Source organism: Choristoneura fumiferana, chromosome 4 (genome assembly GCF_025370935.1).
Source record: "Choristoneura fumiferana chromosome 4, NRCan_CFum_1, whole genome shotgun sequence".
Taxonomy (NCBI): Eukaryota; Metazoa; Arthropoda; class Insecta; order Lepidoptera; family Tortricidae; genus Choristoneura; species Choristoneura fumiferana.
The window spans coordinates 16,842,153-16,864,737 of NC_133475.1; the positions used below are offsets into that span (position 1 = coordinate 16,842,153).

Below are 22,585 nucleotides of genomic sequence, written 5' to 3' on the forward strand. Positions count from 1 at the left end.
TAGCTGCAAATAACAATTCCTGATATCCATTTGACACCATCGCCTGCGGCCCCAGTCTCGAACCAGCAATCCTTATAATTGCAACCTGACTACTACCCGTAGGCAAGCCACCAAGTTAATGCTGATTGATTAAACCTAATTACAAAGAAGCAGGTCTCTATATATCTTGTCACGATTGCACGGAATTATTTGTAAAACAGTGCCACACCATTTTGTGAAAACAGTCACGTTTTGTCTTGGTGTGTTAGTTATAGGGTTGGTTTTGTCGTGTTTGGTGCGATATTCGCGTGAATCACGTTTCTTCAGCGTGTGATTATATAAATAAACAGCTACCATGGATAAATACCCTTTCAACTGAACAGTCATTTTTCTAGTTGTGTACCACATCGTTATTTATGTATACCATGGCGCAAGAATCAATTTAAATAAATAAAAATAATAACAGAAGACGGAAACAAATACAGTCGACCGGGTTAGTACCACACTCCCACAAAATACCGGCGTAAACATACAATACAATACAATAAAAATACTCTTTATTGTACACCAAAAATAGTAAGCGATACAGAAAAACAGGTAAACAAACAAAATTACAAGGTAAGAAATGGGCGGCCTTATCGCTTAAGAGCGATCTCTTCCAGGCAACCTTTTTACAGTAAGAAGGAAGAACTTGTTTGCCTACAGCAGGTGCTTCGTATGGTGAGTGGGAGATCCGGAGGCCCAACTTCCCTCCCCCCGCCTTTAGCCCCCCTTTTAGGTCGGCAACGCAACCGCAGTTCTAATAATACTGTAGGTGTCCATGGGCGCTGGTGATCACTCACCATCAGGTGACCCGGTAGTTTGCCAGCTATTCTATAAAAAAGTAGTCTAGCCATGTTCCAAATAATGGAAGCAAGATTAGCATTGCCAATAACGTCTCAGTTATTTGGTCTCTTCACGAGTGGTGCGGAACTAACGGATGTACTTGATTTGCCAAAGGCTTTCGTATTAATTTAGCTGGCACGTAAGTCAGAATCTGTTTCACACTTTAATTAAACTTCACCAGTCATTAATATATTTTATATTCGTTTATTTATTCGAACAAAACAAATCGAGATGGACGGGTTCTGCCTTTTCGCAGAATTATTGTTTGCCAAATGTTTCATTTCCCAACTCTCAATTTTCTCCGAAACAAAAAAAAATCTCAGTGTATTTTCTTATGCTTTTATAGAACACAGTAAGGTTACGTTTGTTTTATGAAAGTTCCGAAAAAAATATGGTTTCGGAGAAAATTCTGAGTTGGCAAATGAAACAGTTTGGCAACGTGAGTGGGGAAAAGGCATAAAACCAGACATGGCATCACAGATATCTGTCACGTAAAATTTATCAATGAGTGGTAAAACAGACCCTTAATTTTCTAGATAGAGCAATTTATCTAAAACTTTCATGATTAACATTGAACGTACTTCAAACTACACTTCAGGGAAATATGAAATGAGGCTTCATTGCTGTAAACACACAATGCATGCTTTTAGTTTAAAAGCACTGCTTTATCATGAGAATAAAGTTGCTACACTTACTAAGTGAGGTATTTATAAAACAAAAAAAACATACATACAAAACCAAAAACATATAACCTTGCTAGGGCAAAAAAAAAAATACAATCAGCAAAAAAGGAAACTTTTTCCCAAATCTTACTTATTTATTTCATTTGTGGTCATTTGCATATGGTATAAAATATATGTATATACAATATTATTATTATCGTTATAAAAAACTACTCGCAATAAACACCATAATATTATGATTTCTCGCTATTACGTTGAACTTTCTTCTTACCCTCATGCATCAAGCTCCACGTGGGCGGCCTTCAAATATCTGACACCTACCACAGCAGCATGCCGTTTGATAACAGCTCTACGCTAACACCCTATAAAGTCTATAATCGATAAAAGTACGTGCAGTACACTTGTGGGTTACAATGTTTCGGTTTGCAACACAAAAAGCCTTAAAGTTCAAGGCATAAGAATGCATTAAGAGGAATTCAATTCTAAATGGATAATGGGTCCACGAGTTTTATTTGTGCGTTTAAAATGTCATTGTGTTCTAAGAATTTAGGTTGGATGTTGTATATTCTGGGCGATGAGTATGATTGGATTTGTTAGAAGAGATGCAGATGCCTTAATATTAGTCTCTGTGTCATGTTTATTGTGCTATCGTTTGTCTTTGACGTTAGTAACACATTCCTGAGTTGAAAAATGTAGTGGTTTGCTTGTCTACTACTAACAGTTGTTTGAAATAAAGTTGGTGAGAAAGACAAAGCTGTGTCAGTTGCATGCACGATTTTGACTGTTTGAAGTCAAATTTACGACTAAGTATTAAAACTTTACGTGCATGATATTGTTTTGTTTTGATAGTTTTAGTTTTATGCATTGCTATAATGAAGATAGCGTGAGACATGGATGAAAGACATTGAAATTGCTGCAGAAACAAAATGAATATACATATTTATATTTTGTTCTGTGACTAAGACTCTGGATATCCTCGTTCGTTAGGTCTAGCGTGTTAAATTTAGGACATAATTATATCTAAGCAAATGTTTTTAATTGACGTTTAGTGTCAAATACTAATTCTATAAAAATGTAACGTGGGTCGTAGGCCGTAGTAGCTTTTGTTTTGACACTAAAATGCCTCTATTTTTACTGATGCCAGCTCCATGTGGATTCTATAACAACATACCTGTTTTATTATGACATTATTTTTCTACCTACTGTAATTAATAAGCATATACCTACCGAACACCTCGATATTTACCAAACAACGGCTAACTGATAGTGTCCTTTCCAACCTCGACATTGGCGTAATCATTGATAGTATCGATGGAGCTATCTAAAATTAAATGGAATTAATCGAACACCGATATCTCTGGGCTACTGCAAAATTCTAAAGTCGAAGTTCGTATCGTTCCTTACACTCTCGTATTAAATAATATTAGCGACAGCGGGACAGCAAGATAAGAAGTTCGAATTTTGCACTTCATATAGGACCTGGTCCACAAAACGACCACACTTCCGCCTACCTACAAAGTTTTGCAGCACTTAGCATCGTAGAAAAATGGTGAATACCGCTAACGTTTCTTGCCTGAACGAGGTTTTGTACCGGCAAATAATGCTTTCACTTACTGCGTTTTAAATGAACGGCGAGGCTATAAGTTTTTTTTTAAAATTATTCTAAATTTTAATGCATTCAGCGGTATTCTAACTAAGCATCATTTATTTAAGAAAGCTAAGGCAAGTGGAAGACAGATGGTAATAGTTCTGTTCTCAGTTTTCCTCTTATGAGAAAATGTAGTAAAATTGGTAAAGCTACTAAGTTTTGTCTTTTTGAATTTTTATGATTTATGTTATTTATGAGAACCTACATGAAGTCTTTTACATTTTTTTATTAATATTATATTATTAAAATATGGATCAACAGCTATGACACTCCTCTAAACTAAGAGAACTTGTTTCATTATGGATATTCATAGACAACCACATACAGTTTAAATAACACTTTTCACAACAAGACAATTACCCTTGGTCAATAATATTTCGTATATAGCCCAACGCCTTATTGTATTGGATGAAGACAAATAATTGTCTTGGGTTAAAACTATTATCTTAGTTAAAGAAAATAATTACTTGGATTTGAACAATGCTGAAACTATGAATATTCTTGGTGAAAGAATTCCTTTTTTTCCGTGCATTTTTGAACAAGTTTCATTTCATGAACAACTATACGATATTTTTGTTAGTATACCACTATTTTTTGCCTACCGAAACGTTGGCAGGCCTCCCATTAGATGGACTGACAAAATGAGATCTGCGGGTACCCGGTTGTCGTTCATTGTGGCGTTTTAAGGCTGTGGCCTTTTTTCAGCAGTGGACGTTTTCCGGCTGATGACGACGATCATTTGGTTAGTTGAACTCGTCGGCAGTGATTAACGCTTTTGTTTGTTTGTTCGTCAGGCGGAAGAACTGAACACGCTGGTAGGAGATGCGTTCCGAATGGCGTTCGCGTCGCAGCTACAGCCCTCCGCACCACTTTGGGTAAGTTATTTGTTTATTATTAATATACAAGGTGGGCCCTGGATCAGGAGCAAAATATGAAACCACAGCTTCAACTCTTCATCTTGAGCTACTTTAGTTCTACAACTTTTGTAAATAACTTGTATTATGATTTTTATTATAGTTCAAAGTTTAATAGGACAAGCACAATGTATTGCGAAATCCGTCATTTTGTAACGTGACAGGCGATGTCATTTAGTCTATTGGATGCCGTACATTGAAAATACCATTTAATTTGTTTGGAATAAACATAATGATAAAATTACTTAATTTTTGAAAGTTGTAGAACTAAAATAGTTCCGTTTGAGAAGCAGAACCAGTGTTTAATTTTTTTGCTCCTGTTACAGGGCGCACCCGGTATAATACATATATTTAATTATCGAATAACATTCAATTTTAATTGAAATTTAAATGTTTATGTAGTGAAACGTAAAACAAAACTTGTAAAACGAGGAGTTTACACTGAGTTTGTAAACCCTTAATAAGGTAGAGGCGATTTAGCGACCATATGCATTGATTTGGAAATTCATTGTAATTATTGAAAATACTACTAGCTTTAAAAATATTTTTTGCTAGGTATGTATTCGATAGCTGCTTTTGATTCTGTGGTAGTATGCTCCAATAAACGGGGCCTTATTAAGGGTTAAATCTATTGACATGTGTTATCCAGTTGTTCTTTAAACTAACACCCGCTATGGTTACAGTTGATACTCACTTTAACAGATGCTTAACATATCTGGTAAAACAATCATCCACAAAAACCCTTATAAAACCCGACCAACAAATAACTTTATAACGATCAAGAAAGCTATAATTTCATCTACATACAAAACAAACAATCCTTAAACAAATTCACCGGCTATTACTTTAATCTGCGCCTGCCCAGCTCCCGGTAAATGCGTCGTAATGATACGTGTTCCTGGTCCACTTACTGTAATTATAAGGGCCCCGGCCTCGATTTTAAACAATCAGCGGCACTGCGAGCGAATTCTCTGTCCATTGCCTGGTTGAGACGCTCGCTGCTTAATAATTAATTGACAAAAAACGCAATGTAGATCGATACTTTCGCTGTGTTGCTGGTCACAGATAATCGTGTTACTAGGGTCTAAATGCACTACAGTGTAGAGGTAATGGCGGGGTCGGGTGTGAAAATTGAGCGTGATTTTGAAATATGAACGGTGATTTAGGATGAATATCACAAAGTTTTTTGTTTTATTTGGGACAGTAACACAAACAATTTAAGAGCTGTGTATAAAAAAAATGTGATATAAATTATATATTGACAGCTAAAATGCTAGTTTATGCAATCGTTACACTTTAGGTGGTTTTTAAGTCGAGTACAGGGATCAGGCCTCGAGGCTTTGCCGAATGGACTAAATAAGGTACAAAATTGTACAACCTAATTATGTATTTAATGGGTGTACAGTCACCAGCACCAATATCTGACACAACAAGCGTGCATAAATATCTGATACGACTCTATTTCTAGGGCAAGAAGGACGTGTCAGATATTTATGCACGCTCCGCTGTGACAGATATTAATGCTGGTGACTGTACCTATACAATACTTTTTCCGCGAACTTGTGAGGAAAGTACACAAGCAGGAAAAATTAACAGGAAACTTTTTAGTTTAAATTACTACTAAAAGACATCCTGATTCAGAAAACATATTATTCGCTTGAGTATTAATTTATCCCCTCAGGCCACGTGGTTCGACAAAGTTGTCCCATATTATTTCGGATTCTTTTCTTCCCCTAAGTTTGACCATTGGACCAGTAGGATATGTAAAATTCCACTTGTTTTGACCCGCGATCCACGAGGATTTTTCCACTTTGTTCGACCTTCGAACTACGAGGATTGTCATATTCAAGTTTGAACACAGAAATTATAATATAAATCTGCTTCTCTCTCGTATCAAATTATTGTACACAATACATTGCTGCTCCAAAAAAAATGAAACATATAATTACGTATCTGGTAGATAATTTATTAATTTATTTTGGAATAATCGAGAAAAACTAAGAAAAATACAACGTTGCCAGCTCAGCAAGTATAAACGCTCTTAACATAATAATAATCATATCTTCAAACATAGCATTAAAGCCAACATCTAGTTACTTTTTGCGTTTGTATAACAATATCTACACTGTACTTATACGTTATATTAATGACGACCGAGCTTTGCTTGGGATTTAACTCGATAATAAGCGTTTTACCAGAGATAAGACAAAGCTAGATCGATTTGTCATCACCGAAAACCCCCACATACCAAATTTTCCGAGATTGTGATGATATATATACATACAAGAATTGCTCATTTAAAGGTTAGAGTTCTATTTCTATCTTTACACATTAAAATAAATTTTACTATGCAAGGTGTATAAAAGTCTTGAAAAGGTTCTTGACTGGTCTATTATTTTCCATTTATTCAGTCAATATATTATTTTATTACAGTGGCAAATGCTTCCCCTAATAACTCGACAGCCAAATCTGATTTATGAGCGAGAGCAAGCACACACATCAGTAACCAATAATCTAAATCACTTATACCCTTTTGATTTATGGATTTTGCCGCCTCTGCTGGAGCTATTTCCCACGTGTATGATTGTTGGTTATTAGTTTAGTTTATAATAATTTTGTAGGTTTTGAGAAGTTCGTCTTTGTCAGTTCAACATGATTCTTCGGCATATATTATACAGCCAGAATAGAGCCAATATTGTCACTAGATTAGTGTTTAAACGTTTGTAATTTTTTTAATGTTTTATAACTACAACCGGGCGCTAACGCGTACAGCGCAAACGCGTATAAGTCCCAGGTGCTGAAATCATCCGGTAAATTACTGCTCACTTTGATAACATTGTTTTGTTTTAATTTACATTTTGACACATGTTATCAACTCGTAAGCACAAGCTAACAGATAAATAACAGGTCTGTAATTTTTGCAAGGGAATGAATTATAAATGAGTCGATTCTTAAGCATTGGAAAAAAACTGATTGAAATAGGTAGTTAGAAATAAACGGGATTGTGGAATAAAAACAAATGAAACAATCATGTTTTTAGTTTGATTAATGTATTTTTTTCTAAAAGTTTTTTTTTTTTTTTAATTTTGTTGGCGTATTTAGCCAGAATATAGCTAGCAGTGTTGCCTACTTACTTACCGGTAATTTTCAAGTTTGCAATTTTTATTAACAAGGGATTCAGTTTTTTTGGACATTGGAAAAAACTGCATTTTACTAAATGGGTCAGTAGGTCATAGATACATTTTCTGATACATAATTCCTTTACACAGATTTTACATTTTTTTTTCAATTTATGAAATTGTAGAAACCCTGTAACAGCACAGAAAACTGTTTATGTTTCTAAAAAAGAGAATTTAAACATTACGAGATTTCTCAAGTTCCCTTAAATTATTCCTTTAAAAATATTATTATAATGATTTTAAAGCCCTCCAAAACAATTTTATCCCCAAAAGTAACCTTTTAGTCTATTTTTAAACAGCTGTTAGAATAATCAAGTGATTAGGGCGGGGCCCCACTGCGCGCGGGGCCGATAACCAACGAAATTTACTGGGCGACTCGTCCCTTCCCATTGTCCGCGATAAGGAAAACTGCGTTTAACTACAATAAAAGTTTAAAGATGCTTTGTTTTTAGAACTGTTGTTTTAAAACTGCCTTTTTTAAGGGGACTGGATTTGTGAATGAATCTGTTTGAGGATGATGCTCCCTTGGGTTTTATGGCTGAGCTTTTTATCGTGTGACCTTCACATTTACCAAAATGAGGTAAAGTACCGACTAATACTTATTTCGCTTTTTGCTAAATAGAGAAAAGATCTAAATACATATTGTAATATACAGGGAGTCTCCGACTATGGGCCTTTAAATCCAAGGTTCGATTCTACTCTCAAAACTGAGCTACTTTTGTTCGGAACTAACCGCTCACCCAGACAAGAGATGTCGCTACTAAGCAATCAAATTACCCCCGATACCCGTAAAAGTAACAAATTTGGAGTTGAAATAAAAAATACAAAAATACTCCAAAAAAAACAATCATAATTTGATTGCTTAGTAGCGACATCTCTTGTCTGGGTGAGCAGTTAGTCTGTCGACGCAACATAGATATCACTAGTGCTGCTGCTTAAGTAGCATAGTAGAAATAAGCAACCTGAGATATGTATGCGTAGGAAAAATACGTCTCTAGATTCCTGTCCAGCAGTGGTGTAGGGGTTATAGCACGCAGCACGGAATGCTGAGGACCTGGGTTCGATTCCCAGTGCTGGTCTCTTGTTCTGGTTTTTCTGTGCATCCATGTCTCAGTTTGTATTATCGATATGGTTTCACGGGATACCCGTAAAAGTAACAAATTTGGAGTTGAAATAAAAAATACAAAAAGACTCCAAAAAACCAATCATAATAGAGAGACCCTTTAAATACATGCGTGATATGATAATGCACACTAGGCCCGCATGTGAACTAGGGCCCAAGCCCTCTCATTCTGAGAGCCTATGCCCAGGAGTGGGACGCATGTATATAGGCTGGAATGATGATGATGATTGACTGTGGGTAGCATAAAATCGTCCGTCATGAAGTTCAAAGTTCCAGTTAACGAAAGCTTGTGTGATAGTCGTATGGCTGAAATTATAATGATAATGATTATAACCATAAGTCATTTATTATGTACTATGGATATCGACACACAGCAACAGTCGTTGGGCGAGGAGAGTCCTGGAGTGGAGACCCCGTGCTAATACCCTCGGTAGACGACGACCACCAAAAAGATGGACAGACGATATCCGGCAACAAGCTGGCGTAAAATGGATGCGAGTGGCAGTGGATAGGCAAGACTGGAAAAGTAGAGAGGAGGCCTATATTCGAAGATGGGCGCTATAAGAGCTGTTATAGATAGATAGATAGATGGATATCAAACCAACTGAATCATGGCCCACTGTGAAACCTTTTCGTTGAAAAAGTCATATTGACATTGACATCGCATTGCTTGACAAGGGAATTCAACATGACACTTACTGGGAAAGCGTTCTATGGTGGGTCAGGAATCAAATGGTTCCACTGTACTTTACGATTGTTTTAATCCATTTATTTTAGGCACCACAAACAAATTTTGTTTGCTATAAAATTCCATTTCAAGAGCACAGCACGTCACGCATTAAATTTCCAAACAAAACTACATTTGTTTCAAAAACAGTGCATGCTTCTTCGCAATACCGGTCGTAATGGGAATTCCGTCCGACTCACTCTCGCTTAGACAAGGACGCGCATGGGGAAAAATAATTTGCGAGAAAGGGAGGAATGTAGGGACTGTCGTGCGACGAGGCAATAACGCGTAACTTAGGGCCCGGATTTAATTACGGGAAGGTTTAGAAAGTCTTGTGTTTTGTACTGGAGGGTTACTACGAAATTAGAAAATCGAAGTTCGTAACGTACCGTCGTCCCTCTCACTCTCGTATTAAATATAATAAGCGTCAGCGGGACGGCAAAATACGAAGTTCGAATTTTGCACTTCGTAGTAGGACCTGTCCACTTGGGGACGGGGACGGAAAATTAAAAGTAAATGTTGAATTGTAAAGTTGGGACTTTGTGGAAACGCTGTTCTTAGTTTGCGTTGAAAATAGAAAACTTTGTGGTTACACAGATAAGCTTTCTCTGCCATTTTGGTATTGAATGGTTTAAGTTTTTTTTTTGTTTGTGCTCAGCTCACCACACGTTCTTAATAACCGATTATGCGTTGCCAGTTTCGTTTGCCGCGATTTTATTATGTTTCTGTTATATTTATTATGTTTAGATATAACCCTATAAAGAGACACTTTGAATTTTTTAAATTTGTATTTGAGCAGAGTCAAATCAAAAATCCAAATTAAAATGTTTCTATAACATTTTTGTCCGAAATTCTCCGTCTATCCCACTAGTCCCATTGAGTTGTCCCATCATGGGACTACTGGGATGATTGTTCTCTTACATCTACTCTTACTATATCTATAGTCATGGATTGTGCGCTCTGTAATCGTTTTTCAAGACAAAGTTTGGTCACCAGTATTTCGACTTCATACTAGCGCCCGAATTGACGCACGCACACAGCCAAGCGTCATTTACACGGCCACTAACCGATCTTCGCAAGACAAAACTATGCAGTGCTACGCCGCTCGCCGCGCAGTCCGATCGCTGGTCTAGTTTAGTGCTGTGCCGCGCTGCTTGCTCTATTCGCCCCTGTTTCGATTCCGTAACATGGCTAATAGCGCTCGGTACTATCTCTATTCATACGAATGAGAATTTTTCATGTGATAAAATTCAACAACAAGTCATTTCGAACTTGCCGCAATAGACGCAATTTTTTTTTCTATTACCAACTTATAATTTAATTAATAAATAAATAATCATAAAATTAACATATTTTATCTGTTATTCCAACACCTAAACCTACACACATGCAATAAAAATCTACACACGTCTGTTTTACTTTTTGAAGACGCCAACCCCAGCGCTCCGCCCAGCCGTTAGGCGAGGTTACACAGTGCGAGCAGCTTATGTGACAGTAGACAGCTAATGTGCCAGTGTACTCGCTAACAGTAGCTCGACTCGCCTCGCTCGATCACACTCTGCGACCGAGCGGCGTGCGAGCCGATGCTTATGGCGTGGTAGGGGAAGGTGAGTAGCGAGTAAAAACAAAAAATGACTCGGACGCGAGCAACTGTCCTACTCGCACATGACAGTAACTTGAATGATGCGGTGACACAATGCGAGTAGCTGCACCTCAGTAACTGACTCGGCTCAGCTCGCATGCCAGCTTGCACTGTGTAACCTAGCCTGTATGTATAAATTTCAAGAATACGGCTGAGTCAATCTACTGCCTATTACTTGTATTGTGGTTTGGTGCTGCCAGCTATCTTCGCTCTCACTTCCAAAATCAGCAAGTTTCTCTGTTGAAAGATAAGTCAGCAAGAATATTATCATTATCATTAATTATAATCGTCATTTCGTTAACACCTACCATTGAACAGTAAGTTTACTTTAAATAACTCATATTGCAAAAAGTAGCTGATATCGTACATAAAAGTATCATATGCTAGAGGAATTTCGTTGCAAAACAGGCGTCTACAAATATTAATTGAAATATTTTTTAAATAAAATATATTTCCATTACCATTATCTTAAATGTCAAAGTTACCTTTATTACAAAAATATCGCGGCATTAAAGTCACACGTATTTCAGCAGCACTTGTAACACATGCCATAAACGTCTTTCGCCTTACGCATGGCCCTGTAAATCATAAATAATGGTACCATTCAAGCTGAAACCTCGCGTTTTGTAAGGTCGGACTTACCTTTTCGCTATTCACATGTCCCACTATTTAGTGTTTTGACCTGTGGCCTTTTAAGCATCTGCTTGACCGTTTAGTCGTGTGTTCGATCTTGGGGTCACAATTTTTTCATTTTTTCTATGTAGTGTGTGGAAACCTGATTTCCATTCATTACGCCAGTAAGCGGGTCATAGTACTAAAGAGGGTTGCAGATGCATTGCCAGTCCAGTATATAAATAGGATACCAATTTTGCTGGGTAATTTCACTGGCTGTTTTGTTCTCTTTTCCGCTTTATCATCATCATCATCATCTCACAGCTGAAGGCTTCCCAAAATGCCGAATGTCAAAAGGGCTTGGGCCGTTGTTTCCATGCAAGCCTAGTGCGGATTTTAAACTTCAACACACCACTGAATTGCTTCGCATATTTACGCAGATATCCTCTCGATGTTTTTATTCACCGTAAAGCTCGTGGTTTCGAATGTAATTTCGCACATGAATTTCGAAAAACTCAAAGACGCGAGCCCGGGTTTGAACCCACGGTGTGCTGCTTGAGAGACCATAGTTCAAATCACTAGGCCACCACGGTTCAGTGCTAGGACCTTGCACCTAATTCCTAGGAGCGTATACTAACGTTTGTGTTAATCAATAGCCTCAATGTTTTTCGAATTGAATATAGAATTGCAATTAAATCTCATCATGAGCTTTTTGGATGAAATAGAGATTTTACATGCAGCATTGCTTCTTCACATGTGTTGCGCAGGTTAGGACACAAGCAAAGTAGTGTAATGTATATCTAAAGTTTTCAATCTGCACTATGCCCAAGTAGGAACTACATTCTATGGGTCCAAGAGAAAGCCAGTCATTATGTCAGCCGAAAGACGTTCACTGCTGGACATAGGCACTCAGACCGCTCTTGTGCTTTCCGCATCCAACGCGATCCCGCGATCTTAACCAGGTCGTCACTCCAACTTGTTGGAGGCCTACCGACAGCTCGTCTCCCGGACCGCGGACGCCATTCGAGAACCTTTTGACTCCATCGGCCGTCAGTCCTGCGAGCAATGTGCCCCGCCCACTGCGACTTCAGTTTCGCAATTCTTCGGGCAATGTCGGTAACCTTAGTTCTACTGCGGATATCATCATTTCTGATTCTATCCCGCAGAGAAACCCCGAGCATAGACCTCTCCATAGCCCTTTGAGTGACTTTGAGCTTCCTAATGAGGCCCATCGTTAGCGCCCACGTCTAGAGAAAGAGAAACCAAAAAGTCGTTTCTGGGAAATTGCATACGTTTTTATAATAAAATTCCAAAAAATTATAAATGAAACGGATACAAAATTCAGATCTATTATCAAGAAGACATTAATATCTAAGGCGTATTATAAAGTTAATGATTATATATTTGGAAATAATTCCGATCCGCATTAGCGATCCCTTCAAATAGCGAGCCTACTGTGTTAAAAATAAAGTTGTGATGTATACATATCATTTAATAATTTTGTAAATCTGTTAAAAAAAAATATACCACGTTGAGTTTCTTGCCGGATTCTTCTCAACAGAGGTTTTTCCGAACCGCTGGTAGATTTTTTTTGACATTCATTAGTGCTTGTTATAGCCTAAATTGAATAAAGATATTTTGACTTTGACTTTGACTTTGAAAGCCTGTACTGGGATGTATTTACCTAATCAGGAGGCGAGGTAATCTGTGACTATATTTGGGTGAATAACAAAACGGCATATTTCTGCTATTTAAATTCGATGAACGCATAATAACGGTGCCGCGGTGTCGATGTCATGGCGACTTTACATGGATAAACAAGCCTTTTACATTTATATAAATTCAACTACATTAGACCAGTTAAACTACGACATATTTTAAGCAATAAAGTTCTCTGGTTAAGTTGTAAAATAGTATAATTTACGAGCGACGTGGAAAGTCGACAAGGCCGCAGTAAACATTTCGTGTTGCTAAAATATAAAATCGTCAAAAGCTTTTTTTTATTATTCAGCCTAATTCTCAATTAACATGTAAATACCTACTCACTCTCATGTACCTTCATGTACATGTATGTATGTATGTGTTTATAATATACTCGCTTTCTGAGAAGGAATCCAACGCCCCCTACTTTACTTGTTTTCTCAGAAATAAGACGTGTAGGATAATGTACCTCGTGTTCTTATTTACTTTGTGTGTAGGTATATATGTATGATCGTCAGCTTAAGTCGACCGACGTCCAGTAAATGCACACTGTACAGTCACCTACATTCATATATATTCCACAAGAACATACAAAAGTATCTGTCCGCCCTAGAATACAGCCGTATCAGATATTTATGCACACTTTGTTGTGTCAGATATTGGTGCTAGTGACTGTACCTTGTCACTGTTCATCTTAATATATTCTAAGTTAACTGTAGAGCTGTTTATTTTGATCATGCGAAATTAAAAGCTTCGTACCACTATTTTAAGGGAATTGTGGTATTGCTTCGCGTATAGTACTTACCTACCTACAGACTGGTGAAACGTAACATGCAATGTAATATCGTAGCATACACATGAAATGCAAAATCACGCGCGCCGTTTATGATATATTGCAGCTATTTGGACGGAAATTTTCGTTGCATGTTTTACCAGTTTATAACAACCATTTTAGACTCCTTTAGATGACAAGAGGAATTCTAGGGGTTTCTTTGAAGGATAAAATCCGAAATAGAATAGAATAAAAACGTTTATTCGCATTTCGAAAATTACATAAACACAAAATAAACAAGTATAAAGTAAATATCCGACAAAGAACGAAAGTCACCGACGTGGTGACGAGTTTTGATTTAATAGTAGTTAAGCTCTCGTGAGACATAGGTATTTAATAAAATCACAAAATTAAATGAACGGTCAAGAACGGTCCAACTGGTTTTGAAAATTCGGCATACTTTTTTCATAGGTGCCGTTCCTGAATATAATTGTGAGTTGAACGGTTAAATTTGATTTTGTTTGTGTTTTGTTTTTTTTGAACTCGTTAATTTCAAATCTCACTTTCTAGGCTCTATTTTCCAAAATTTAGGTACTATTCATTTTGTAGGCTACCAGTTGCGTCTGTCTAATCAAGTTTATCCCTTCGTTTGATTGCACCACTTATATATCTCGCAAATCCGAGACCATGTCCAAACTAAATCCTACATCCAATTACATGTAGCAGAGTCATAAACCTTCAGACGTGGCCAATCAGCACGAAGGTCAAACAGGAAAGGGTGTAACAGACGTAAATCGCCGCGTTGCACGATTAGAGCATTAAACTAAACGGAGGCGGAATGCGCACAACTTTCGGTAAAATTAAATTTGTTACTACTGACAACGCCATACAAAACGACAACACTAATACATCTCTCCATTACGTCGCTATACAGGCAGAAATTAAAATTGTTAATAAATACTAACGTGAGCTTCTTTCGTGTAATACAGACTTGCGCTTGACCACGCGGCAAGATCACGACTTAATATACACGAATATGTAACTTTAAGATGAAGCGCGTTTACCAAGTAATAGCTTTTGTGCTTAGATTGGACACGGTTTTTTGTAGCGTACAGGAAAAAACAGACGCAGCCAAGAATTTCCATTAGTTATCCAGATCCAGACGAGCAAAAACGCTATGTTCTAAATACATTTCAGCTTCGCACATATCATAAATTCACCGACCGATGGTCCTAGTTTCTACGGAGACATAGGGTCACCGTGACGTCTCCAGTCGGGTTAGTGTCATTGTGTTGCACGTGTCGCCAGCATGTCGTGTGAAGCGGCACTAAACGCACAAAAAGAACAGTTCGACGCGAGCGATAACCGACGGCTTTTGGGGGTTAGGATCGGTGGTCTTGGGAGGAAGAGGTGAGCGAAGAACTGAAGTAGGAAATTATTAATACTTATAAGAGATTTCACCGGACAAAATGGCGTGACAATGAAGAGGCTTTTACTCAGCAGTGGGTGGATGTGGGCTGATTTGATTGATTGATGGAGATTTCTCCTCAGGTATTGTAGAGATCAGAATCAAATCGATGAGAATTGATGATTATATCCCAGCCTATAGGTATAAGTCCCACTGCTGGGCACAGGCCTCCTCTCAGATTGAGAGGGCTTGGGCCGTTGTAATTCCCATGCGGGCCCAGTGCGGATTGGGAACTTCACACACACCATGGGGTTCCCACTAGTGGGAACACATCCTTTGTTCAACATGGACGTCTTCCGGCTGATTATGATGAATCGATACCCTAAAATCGCGATCTCTTACAACTAACACCACGCCCAACCATTGAAGACTTGCGTGGAGCCTCGCGAAATGAAATCACAGACCTGATAGAAAACGTGCGGATTGCTTGAGCCCAATAACCCTGGCGAGAACTATTGGGGCCTCCCATGATCAAGATTGTTAGACGCAAGCGTAATTCAATTGCCTAAAAATGAGAAAAAGAATTTGGTCCGTTTCACAGTATTCAGGGTTCTGTAGTCAGAATTGTATAAGGAAACTGTAAGTGTAGTATTTTACATCAGAGGTTTATAATATTTGGTTTGTCTAAATTTTCAGTTACGTGAGTCAGGTACATACGTCAAGTAGAAGTACCAACCGGCTAAATAATAATGTATACAGTAAAGAAAGTGTTGTTTACAGAAATTTAATTTTAATCTATTATTGATTGATTCGCACTGTCATCATTGATTTACCAGGACTGTATTGTATCTCTCATATTTTGCTTTCTACATTTTTTTTGCCGTACAACGGGAAAACTATCTTCTGATGGACAAAGTCATAATAATATATATTTTTTGTACAACTAACTACCCTATTATTGGTATTAGCTTATTAAACTCTAACAGAAATCTTGCAATGAAATAAAGAGTGGATGCTTTTTTTGTAGTTTTCTATTGTCATTGAATTGGTCACAAACTTGAAAACACCATTTTTTTAATTTTCTAAATAACTTGAGAAATATTAAGCTTTAACAACTTCACTGTTCAATGAGGACAATGCTTTATTAAACTACCCCACATTCACTCTTTTTGTTGGGTAAGGATTTTTCTACACATCCATGCTGTCGTGTTGTGTTGTGCATAGATGAGAGTGTGTATACTGTTAAGTGTTGTGCGTGGTGTTCAGCTGTGAAACAGTACGCGCAGACTTATATATAACTGCTTGGGCACAGAAGTTATTAAACTACTAATTTTAGTTAGTGTCAAAGTCAAAAGGTTCCAGACAGTCGCGTGGCCAGAGAAGGGCACTTGGCTGTTTTTGTAATGTGGTACAAATTACTGATCGTGATCATTCATTATCATTACAAGTGCCTCGAATATCCAGGCTTTACAGCTCTTGAGTTGAAAATAATTTTGAAATTTGATCGTGCATTGTAGATGATATAAATAACAGATACGGATCGGGCGGTGCGTGATAGATGCGTTCCACTCTGTAACTGCGGCGCGGCACGCGAGGCTACGAAAATTCATCTAAATTAAGAATACAATGTTCTAGTAACTTTTTTTATGACTAGACGAAGGCAGTATGGACTGTAGGGTATCTAACATGAGCATTCGCTTCTATGGTTTTTTTTTAAATTCTATATTGAAGAAACTCGCAGAAGAAATAATTAAGTTTGTCAAAATCCGAGTCACATTCACAATGGAAAACCTTTACAATGTATCAGATTCATTTTGAAACATCTTGTTAAAAGCACATAACATTATCGGTGTACAAAAATCAAAGTCAAAATAGTTGTGTAGGGTTAGGGTTACAATAATATAACCGATCGTTTCATCGTTGCTCGTTTATTGTGCGTATTGTGTCATGTGCATCTAAAGGAATCGAACGTTTAATTTATGGAAATAACGTAGATAAAAAAACAAAATTATTTGAATTACAAACAGTACTTAGTGCCAAACTCTACCTTTTCGTATTTTGAGAAACAAGCCATTAATAAATTAAAATAACGAACGTTACAAGCATATTACAAAAACTGAAAGTAACCATGAATACGCAGAAAAAAAGTAATTTAGAAAAGTGGAACCAAAGTTCCCTTTATGATTAATGTTTTTTTTGCTAATTAACACAAGTTGCATCATTATAACAAAAATGTTGTTTGTTACTTACGTCATAATTGTAGATTTAAATTCATGTTTATAATTTCATACACAGTGACTTAGGTATTTGTCGCTGCGTTGTTTGTCAAATCACACCGTGTAAGTCAAAACATTTTTGGTTCTTTCTTATCTTAAATTTCATTGGGCTTAAATTGCATAAGCCTTCTCATGACGCGTCAAACTGCATTTCACTTTTATGAAAATAAAAAACCGGCCAAGAGCGTGTTGGACACGCCCGAAATTGGGTTCCGTAGCCATTACGAAAAAAATAATTTCGTATTTTATACGGAATATTCCAAGTTTAGGTATATTTTACACCTTACGCTGCTATTTACTCCCAAACTACTAATAATTCTTGAGAAAACTTAACCGTTATAGTTTTATTTATGAGCTTGATATATTTACTACCGTCATAAATTTTTTCAAATTTTTCCACGCACCGGTTTAGATTTTACGGGGGGGAGACGCTCGATTTTAATGAAAATTTGCACTTTATAGTTGAATATTTTGCAAACATATCACTGAATCGAAAAATCGTTTTAGTAACCCCCTAATGGTTTTAAAAGACCTATCCAGCGATACTCCACACTACAAGGTTGGATGAGAAAAAAAAATTACCCCCACATTACGTCTATGGGAGGTATAAAAATTAATTTTTTATTTTACCATTTTGTCGGCATAGTTTACATACATATTCGTGCAAAATTACAGCTTTCTAGCATTGGGTGTATGGTACCCAACCCAATCACCAATAGAATTAAAACGTATGTAGGCTTATTGATCCCACTACTCGTATTTACTGTAATTGTTATTATGACGACTAGACTGTGCTGAAGGCTGGGAGAATCGAGATATTTTATGATGAAATATTTAAGTTCGTACAGACCCGGAATGAAAGTAAACGTAAATAATAGTATTAAACGTTGCGTGTGTGTGATATTTGAAGGCTGATAACTGTCTTCTCCGGGGTTTTTGAAGTTTGTCCCCGTATTAGAAAATGAAGCTTATGCAACTAGCTTTCACGTGGTAAACCTACATGAGATTTGTATTCGTTATATGGGCCAATTTGCCCATCATTCTTTACAGATTTATATCACACGTACTAACAACAGCTGTCTAATCACACTAATGAAATAAAGGCTCTAGATTTAAAATTAGGTCAGAAAATGTTTCCATTTCGAAATAAAAGTGTCACACGCTCAAAACACCAAACGAGGGCGAAGCAAAGTGCCATGCGGCACCTATGCAGCGTTGTATATTGCGCTGGGACCAAGGCAGTATTAAGCATGGCGTGTAAATGAGATTTGGGAGCTAAGAACGCAGTGGAATTATCTTGTCTGTTTGAAAGACGCAAGCGTATTTGTTTTAGACATTTTGATTTGCTTTATTTCTAACGGCAACTAACTGGCAAGCAACAAAAAAATCGCACAGAAACGATAATAGAATCGTACAAATAGGTATAATTATGTTTCAGACTAAATATTTAAAGTTGTAGAGTATAATTTAAGTAATCTTGTTTGGTATTTTATTATCTGAGCAGTGTTTGTATATCTTTCGTTTTTTAATAATACAACGCATTGGTCAAAATTGTATAACAAATTAAATATTAGATTGTTACGGGAGTTCTATACCCTTTACGCGTTTGGGCTTTCGGATCATTGAAAGTGGGCAAAACTCAACTTTCAGATTGGTTTACATTGTCAAAAAAGGTTAAGTAATTATTATTAATTATTTATTTAGTTAGTAATATGAGAGTTTATTAAAATAACAGCACTATTATACCGGTGAACGTGACAAAATACAGATAACACTGATAATCCAAGTATTAATTACCCTTCTGTGTTCAACACCGTCCTCTTTAGTTTTTCTATGGTTAGTATAAAAAGCAGCAAAAGAAAGTGAGATAACAGTATGCGTGACAACCCTGTCGTTAGTTGTGAGGCCCAGTATAGTAGACAATGTTATTAAAAAATACACGTAACCATATCCTGTGCAGCATGCCGACACGCGCCATTTCCGGTCCTTCCCATTTGTCGTCTAAAATTAAACAGAACAATAAAATAACGCCGTTTCGGAAGACTCAGGACCTGTTCTACCACTCATTGATGAATTTTATGTGACAGAGAAATGTGATGTCGTTTCTGTTTATTCGGACATAACGAACTGAGACAGCATCACAGATTTCTGTCACGTATGTCAATGAGTGGTGAAACAGGCCGTTACGATCCCAAATGGAAAGGAAGTGGTGTGTTATTTAATTGGTCTTTTAACATTCTTGGTTTAGTACTGCTGAAGCTAAGAGTACGGTTTTAAATAGTTTGAAGTGTTCTGTCAAAACAAAGCAACATACACAGCATAAAGGTATTAATGCGATACATAACCAAAGTAGTTTAGTCCTTAAGTTCAGTGATCAGATCAAAAGAAAAGAAACGAAACGAACTTTAGTAGAGGTGACAACTTGTCTTGTTGCAATGACCGCATGCTCCGCATTCTCAGTTGGACTGCGTCATTGGTCCCAGCAGGGCTACTCCGAAACTCGAAACTCGAAGTTCGTGTCGTGCGGTCCCTCTGACACTTATACTATTTAATACGAGAGCGAGAGGGACCGCACGACACGAACTTCGAGTTTCGAGTTTCGGAGTAGCCCAGCAGTTTCCCATTGCGTTTGCTATCACACATTAACTAGGTACTACAGGTCGCTTCTTTCAGTCAGTCTAGGGCCTACATTCGCAATTAAGTTACTAGTTGCCTTCAGTACAAAATTACAGGTGCCTCGTGATACACACTTAATGACGAACAACAGTAATTTATCTCGCTAATTATGAATACCTACTTGTCCATAACAAAACAATCTTTCGAGTTATATTTATTTCCTTCAACAAGAGATGGCAGACCGTTTTTACGACGGTTTGAGCTTATTAATGCGCGTCTAAATCACAATTAAAGCGCTTTTACTGGCTCGTTAAATTACAGAATAATAATGCCTCTGTTATTGCTCGGTTACCATTGTTTACCGGGGAGGTAATGGAATTTGTAGGGTAATTTTGGGATGCCGATGCTTTACTTCCGTACTTTTCAAAACGAATATTAAACAGTTACAGCCTTATTCATAAAAAATCCTTAATTGAGGTTTGGTCGGTCTGTTACTTAGCAGACTGATTAAGCTTGTTAGACGGTTGTCAAGAAGTATGATTCATAAACGCTTGCTAGCAGTCTACTAGTTGTTGAGCTGCTGATAGACGGATTACACGCGTTATGTTGGCAATCTTGACAAATCAAACACAAAAAATGGCCTCATAGATAATTAAAAAAAAAAAATTGACAGCAGTAACAGCAAATTAGCAGGAAAAAAAAGCGAGATGTTTGTTTTCCCGCCATTTCCGATTCGCATGTTTATGTTTAAGTGCAAAAAGCCGTAATTATGTTAATCATCCTAATTTTATTTTTCACATATTTATTGTTAGTAAAGTAGTAAAGTAGCAGTAATTTTAGAGGATTTTTAAATACAATTTCCTGAAAATAAATTATGCTGTTTTTTTTTAAATCTTTGCGTAACTTCACCCTTCACTAAAAATATCAAAGTCAGCTGTTCAAACTTGTGGCGGCCATTTTGTGACTTAGCAGGGAGATAAAGGAGGATCTACGGTCCTTTAACTTTAGCAGAGCCTTGATCGACTGATTAGCGCTAACAGACGTTTATGAATCACGTTTTTAGCATCGGGCCTTCAAGGAGCCTTCAAGGAGGCTCTAACTTTTTATGAATAAGGCTGTTAGTCTCTCTCGTCATTTTTCGTAGAGTGAATATTAATCTTAATATTTGTTTTTATTTTTGTCATGACTCAAAAGGGTAAAAAGGATACCTACTCTATGCCTATTTGGATGATCATTGTAATGTTAGTGTTATACTTTTAGTTTTTTTTTGTAGTCTAAAAATTGTGTCGGTTTCAGTTTGATTTTTATTTTGTCTTCAATGTATGGTGACCTGGTTGATGGCCTCAAAGGAAGATCAGTTTAATGATTTGGAACCATTTCGTGATATGCCCATTTTTTTATCCCACGTTGTCATGAATATGTCGACGAGAGCGGAGAGGAGAGATGCGATGATGATGGATGGAATGAGGTTACTTCTGTCTCGCTGTCAGGATGCGTTCATGATGTAGGCACTTGAGTGAGAGCTTCACTAAGAACTACTTTGGAATGCAGGTCTTTTATTTCACCAAACGATAATAATCAAATCACAGAACCAATCAGAGTATCATCATCCCAGCCTATATACGTCCCACTGCTGGGCACAGGCCTCCTCTCAGAACAAGAGGGCAATCAGAGTATGAACAGACCTAATCGACAGATGAACCGATAGAATCATTAGCCAGGTGTTGCCGCCCCTACAGTCCGAAGTAGAATGACGCTCCGGCCAACGAGCTCGTCCACGTGCACCGTAACCGGTCATTACGTCATATGGCGTTCGCCGCCATCTCGATATTGTAATAGTCAATTGACATCCTATGAATCAGGCTTGATTATTGTTATCCCCGACAAATATTTTTTTTGAAAGGAAAGTAACATTAATAATAATAATATTATGTTACTTTCCTTTTTTTCTAAACTATGTAAACAATAAATAAGACAGTCAAAAAATTCTGTCGTTGTTTTATCATTAGTGACGCATGTAGAGACACTTAAATTTTATTTATAAGTATAGATAATGATACGTTGGTTTGTTTGTCTTCAGAGCGCGGAGCTGAGCGGCGGCGAGTGTGCTCGGGCACCCGACTCGCTGCCTGGCCTCACGCACCACTACCCGCGCTCCAGGGACAGGTCTTTATTTATTTAACCTAATGTCTATAGATATTGCCCGTACCGTGCCTGGTTTTAGAGTAGAATACACTATGGCGTGCATTGAGTGGGCAGCAGGGTAGGTAGCGCTAGTGTTGGTGCTGATGGCGCGAAAACTACCAACTACCTACCCTTGGATCGACCCAATAAATGCACGCCAATGGACCTGTCACAGACCCATCTCTACCCATGAGTGTCGTAAGTCAACATGAAAGAAGAAGAGATCGGTGAAACAA

General features: G+C 37.4%; 1 protein-coding gene across 3 annotated transcripts in view; it reads left to right on the forward strand.

The window, feature by feature from the left end:
* Positions 1–22,585, forward strand: part of LOC141427566 (EGFR adapter protein-like) — a 271,634-nt gene that overhangs the window by 241,469 nt on the left and 7,580 nt on the right. For all 3 annotated transcript variants that reach the window (XM_074087140.1, XM_074087141.1, XM_074087142.1), the window contains 2 exons: positions 3,990–4,070; positions 22,246–22,331. In XM_074087140.1, coding sequence (XP_073943241.1) covers positions 3,990–4,070; positions 22,246–22,331 — 167 coding nt within the window. The remainder of the gene's footprint in view (positions 1–3,989; positions 4,071–22,245; positions 22,332–22,585) is intronic.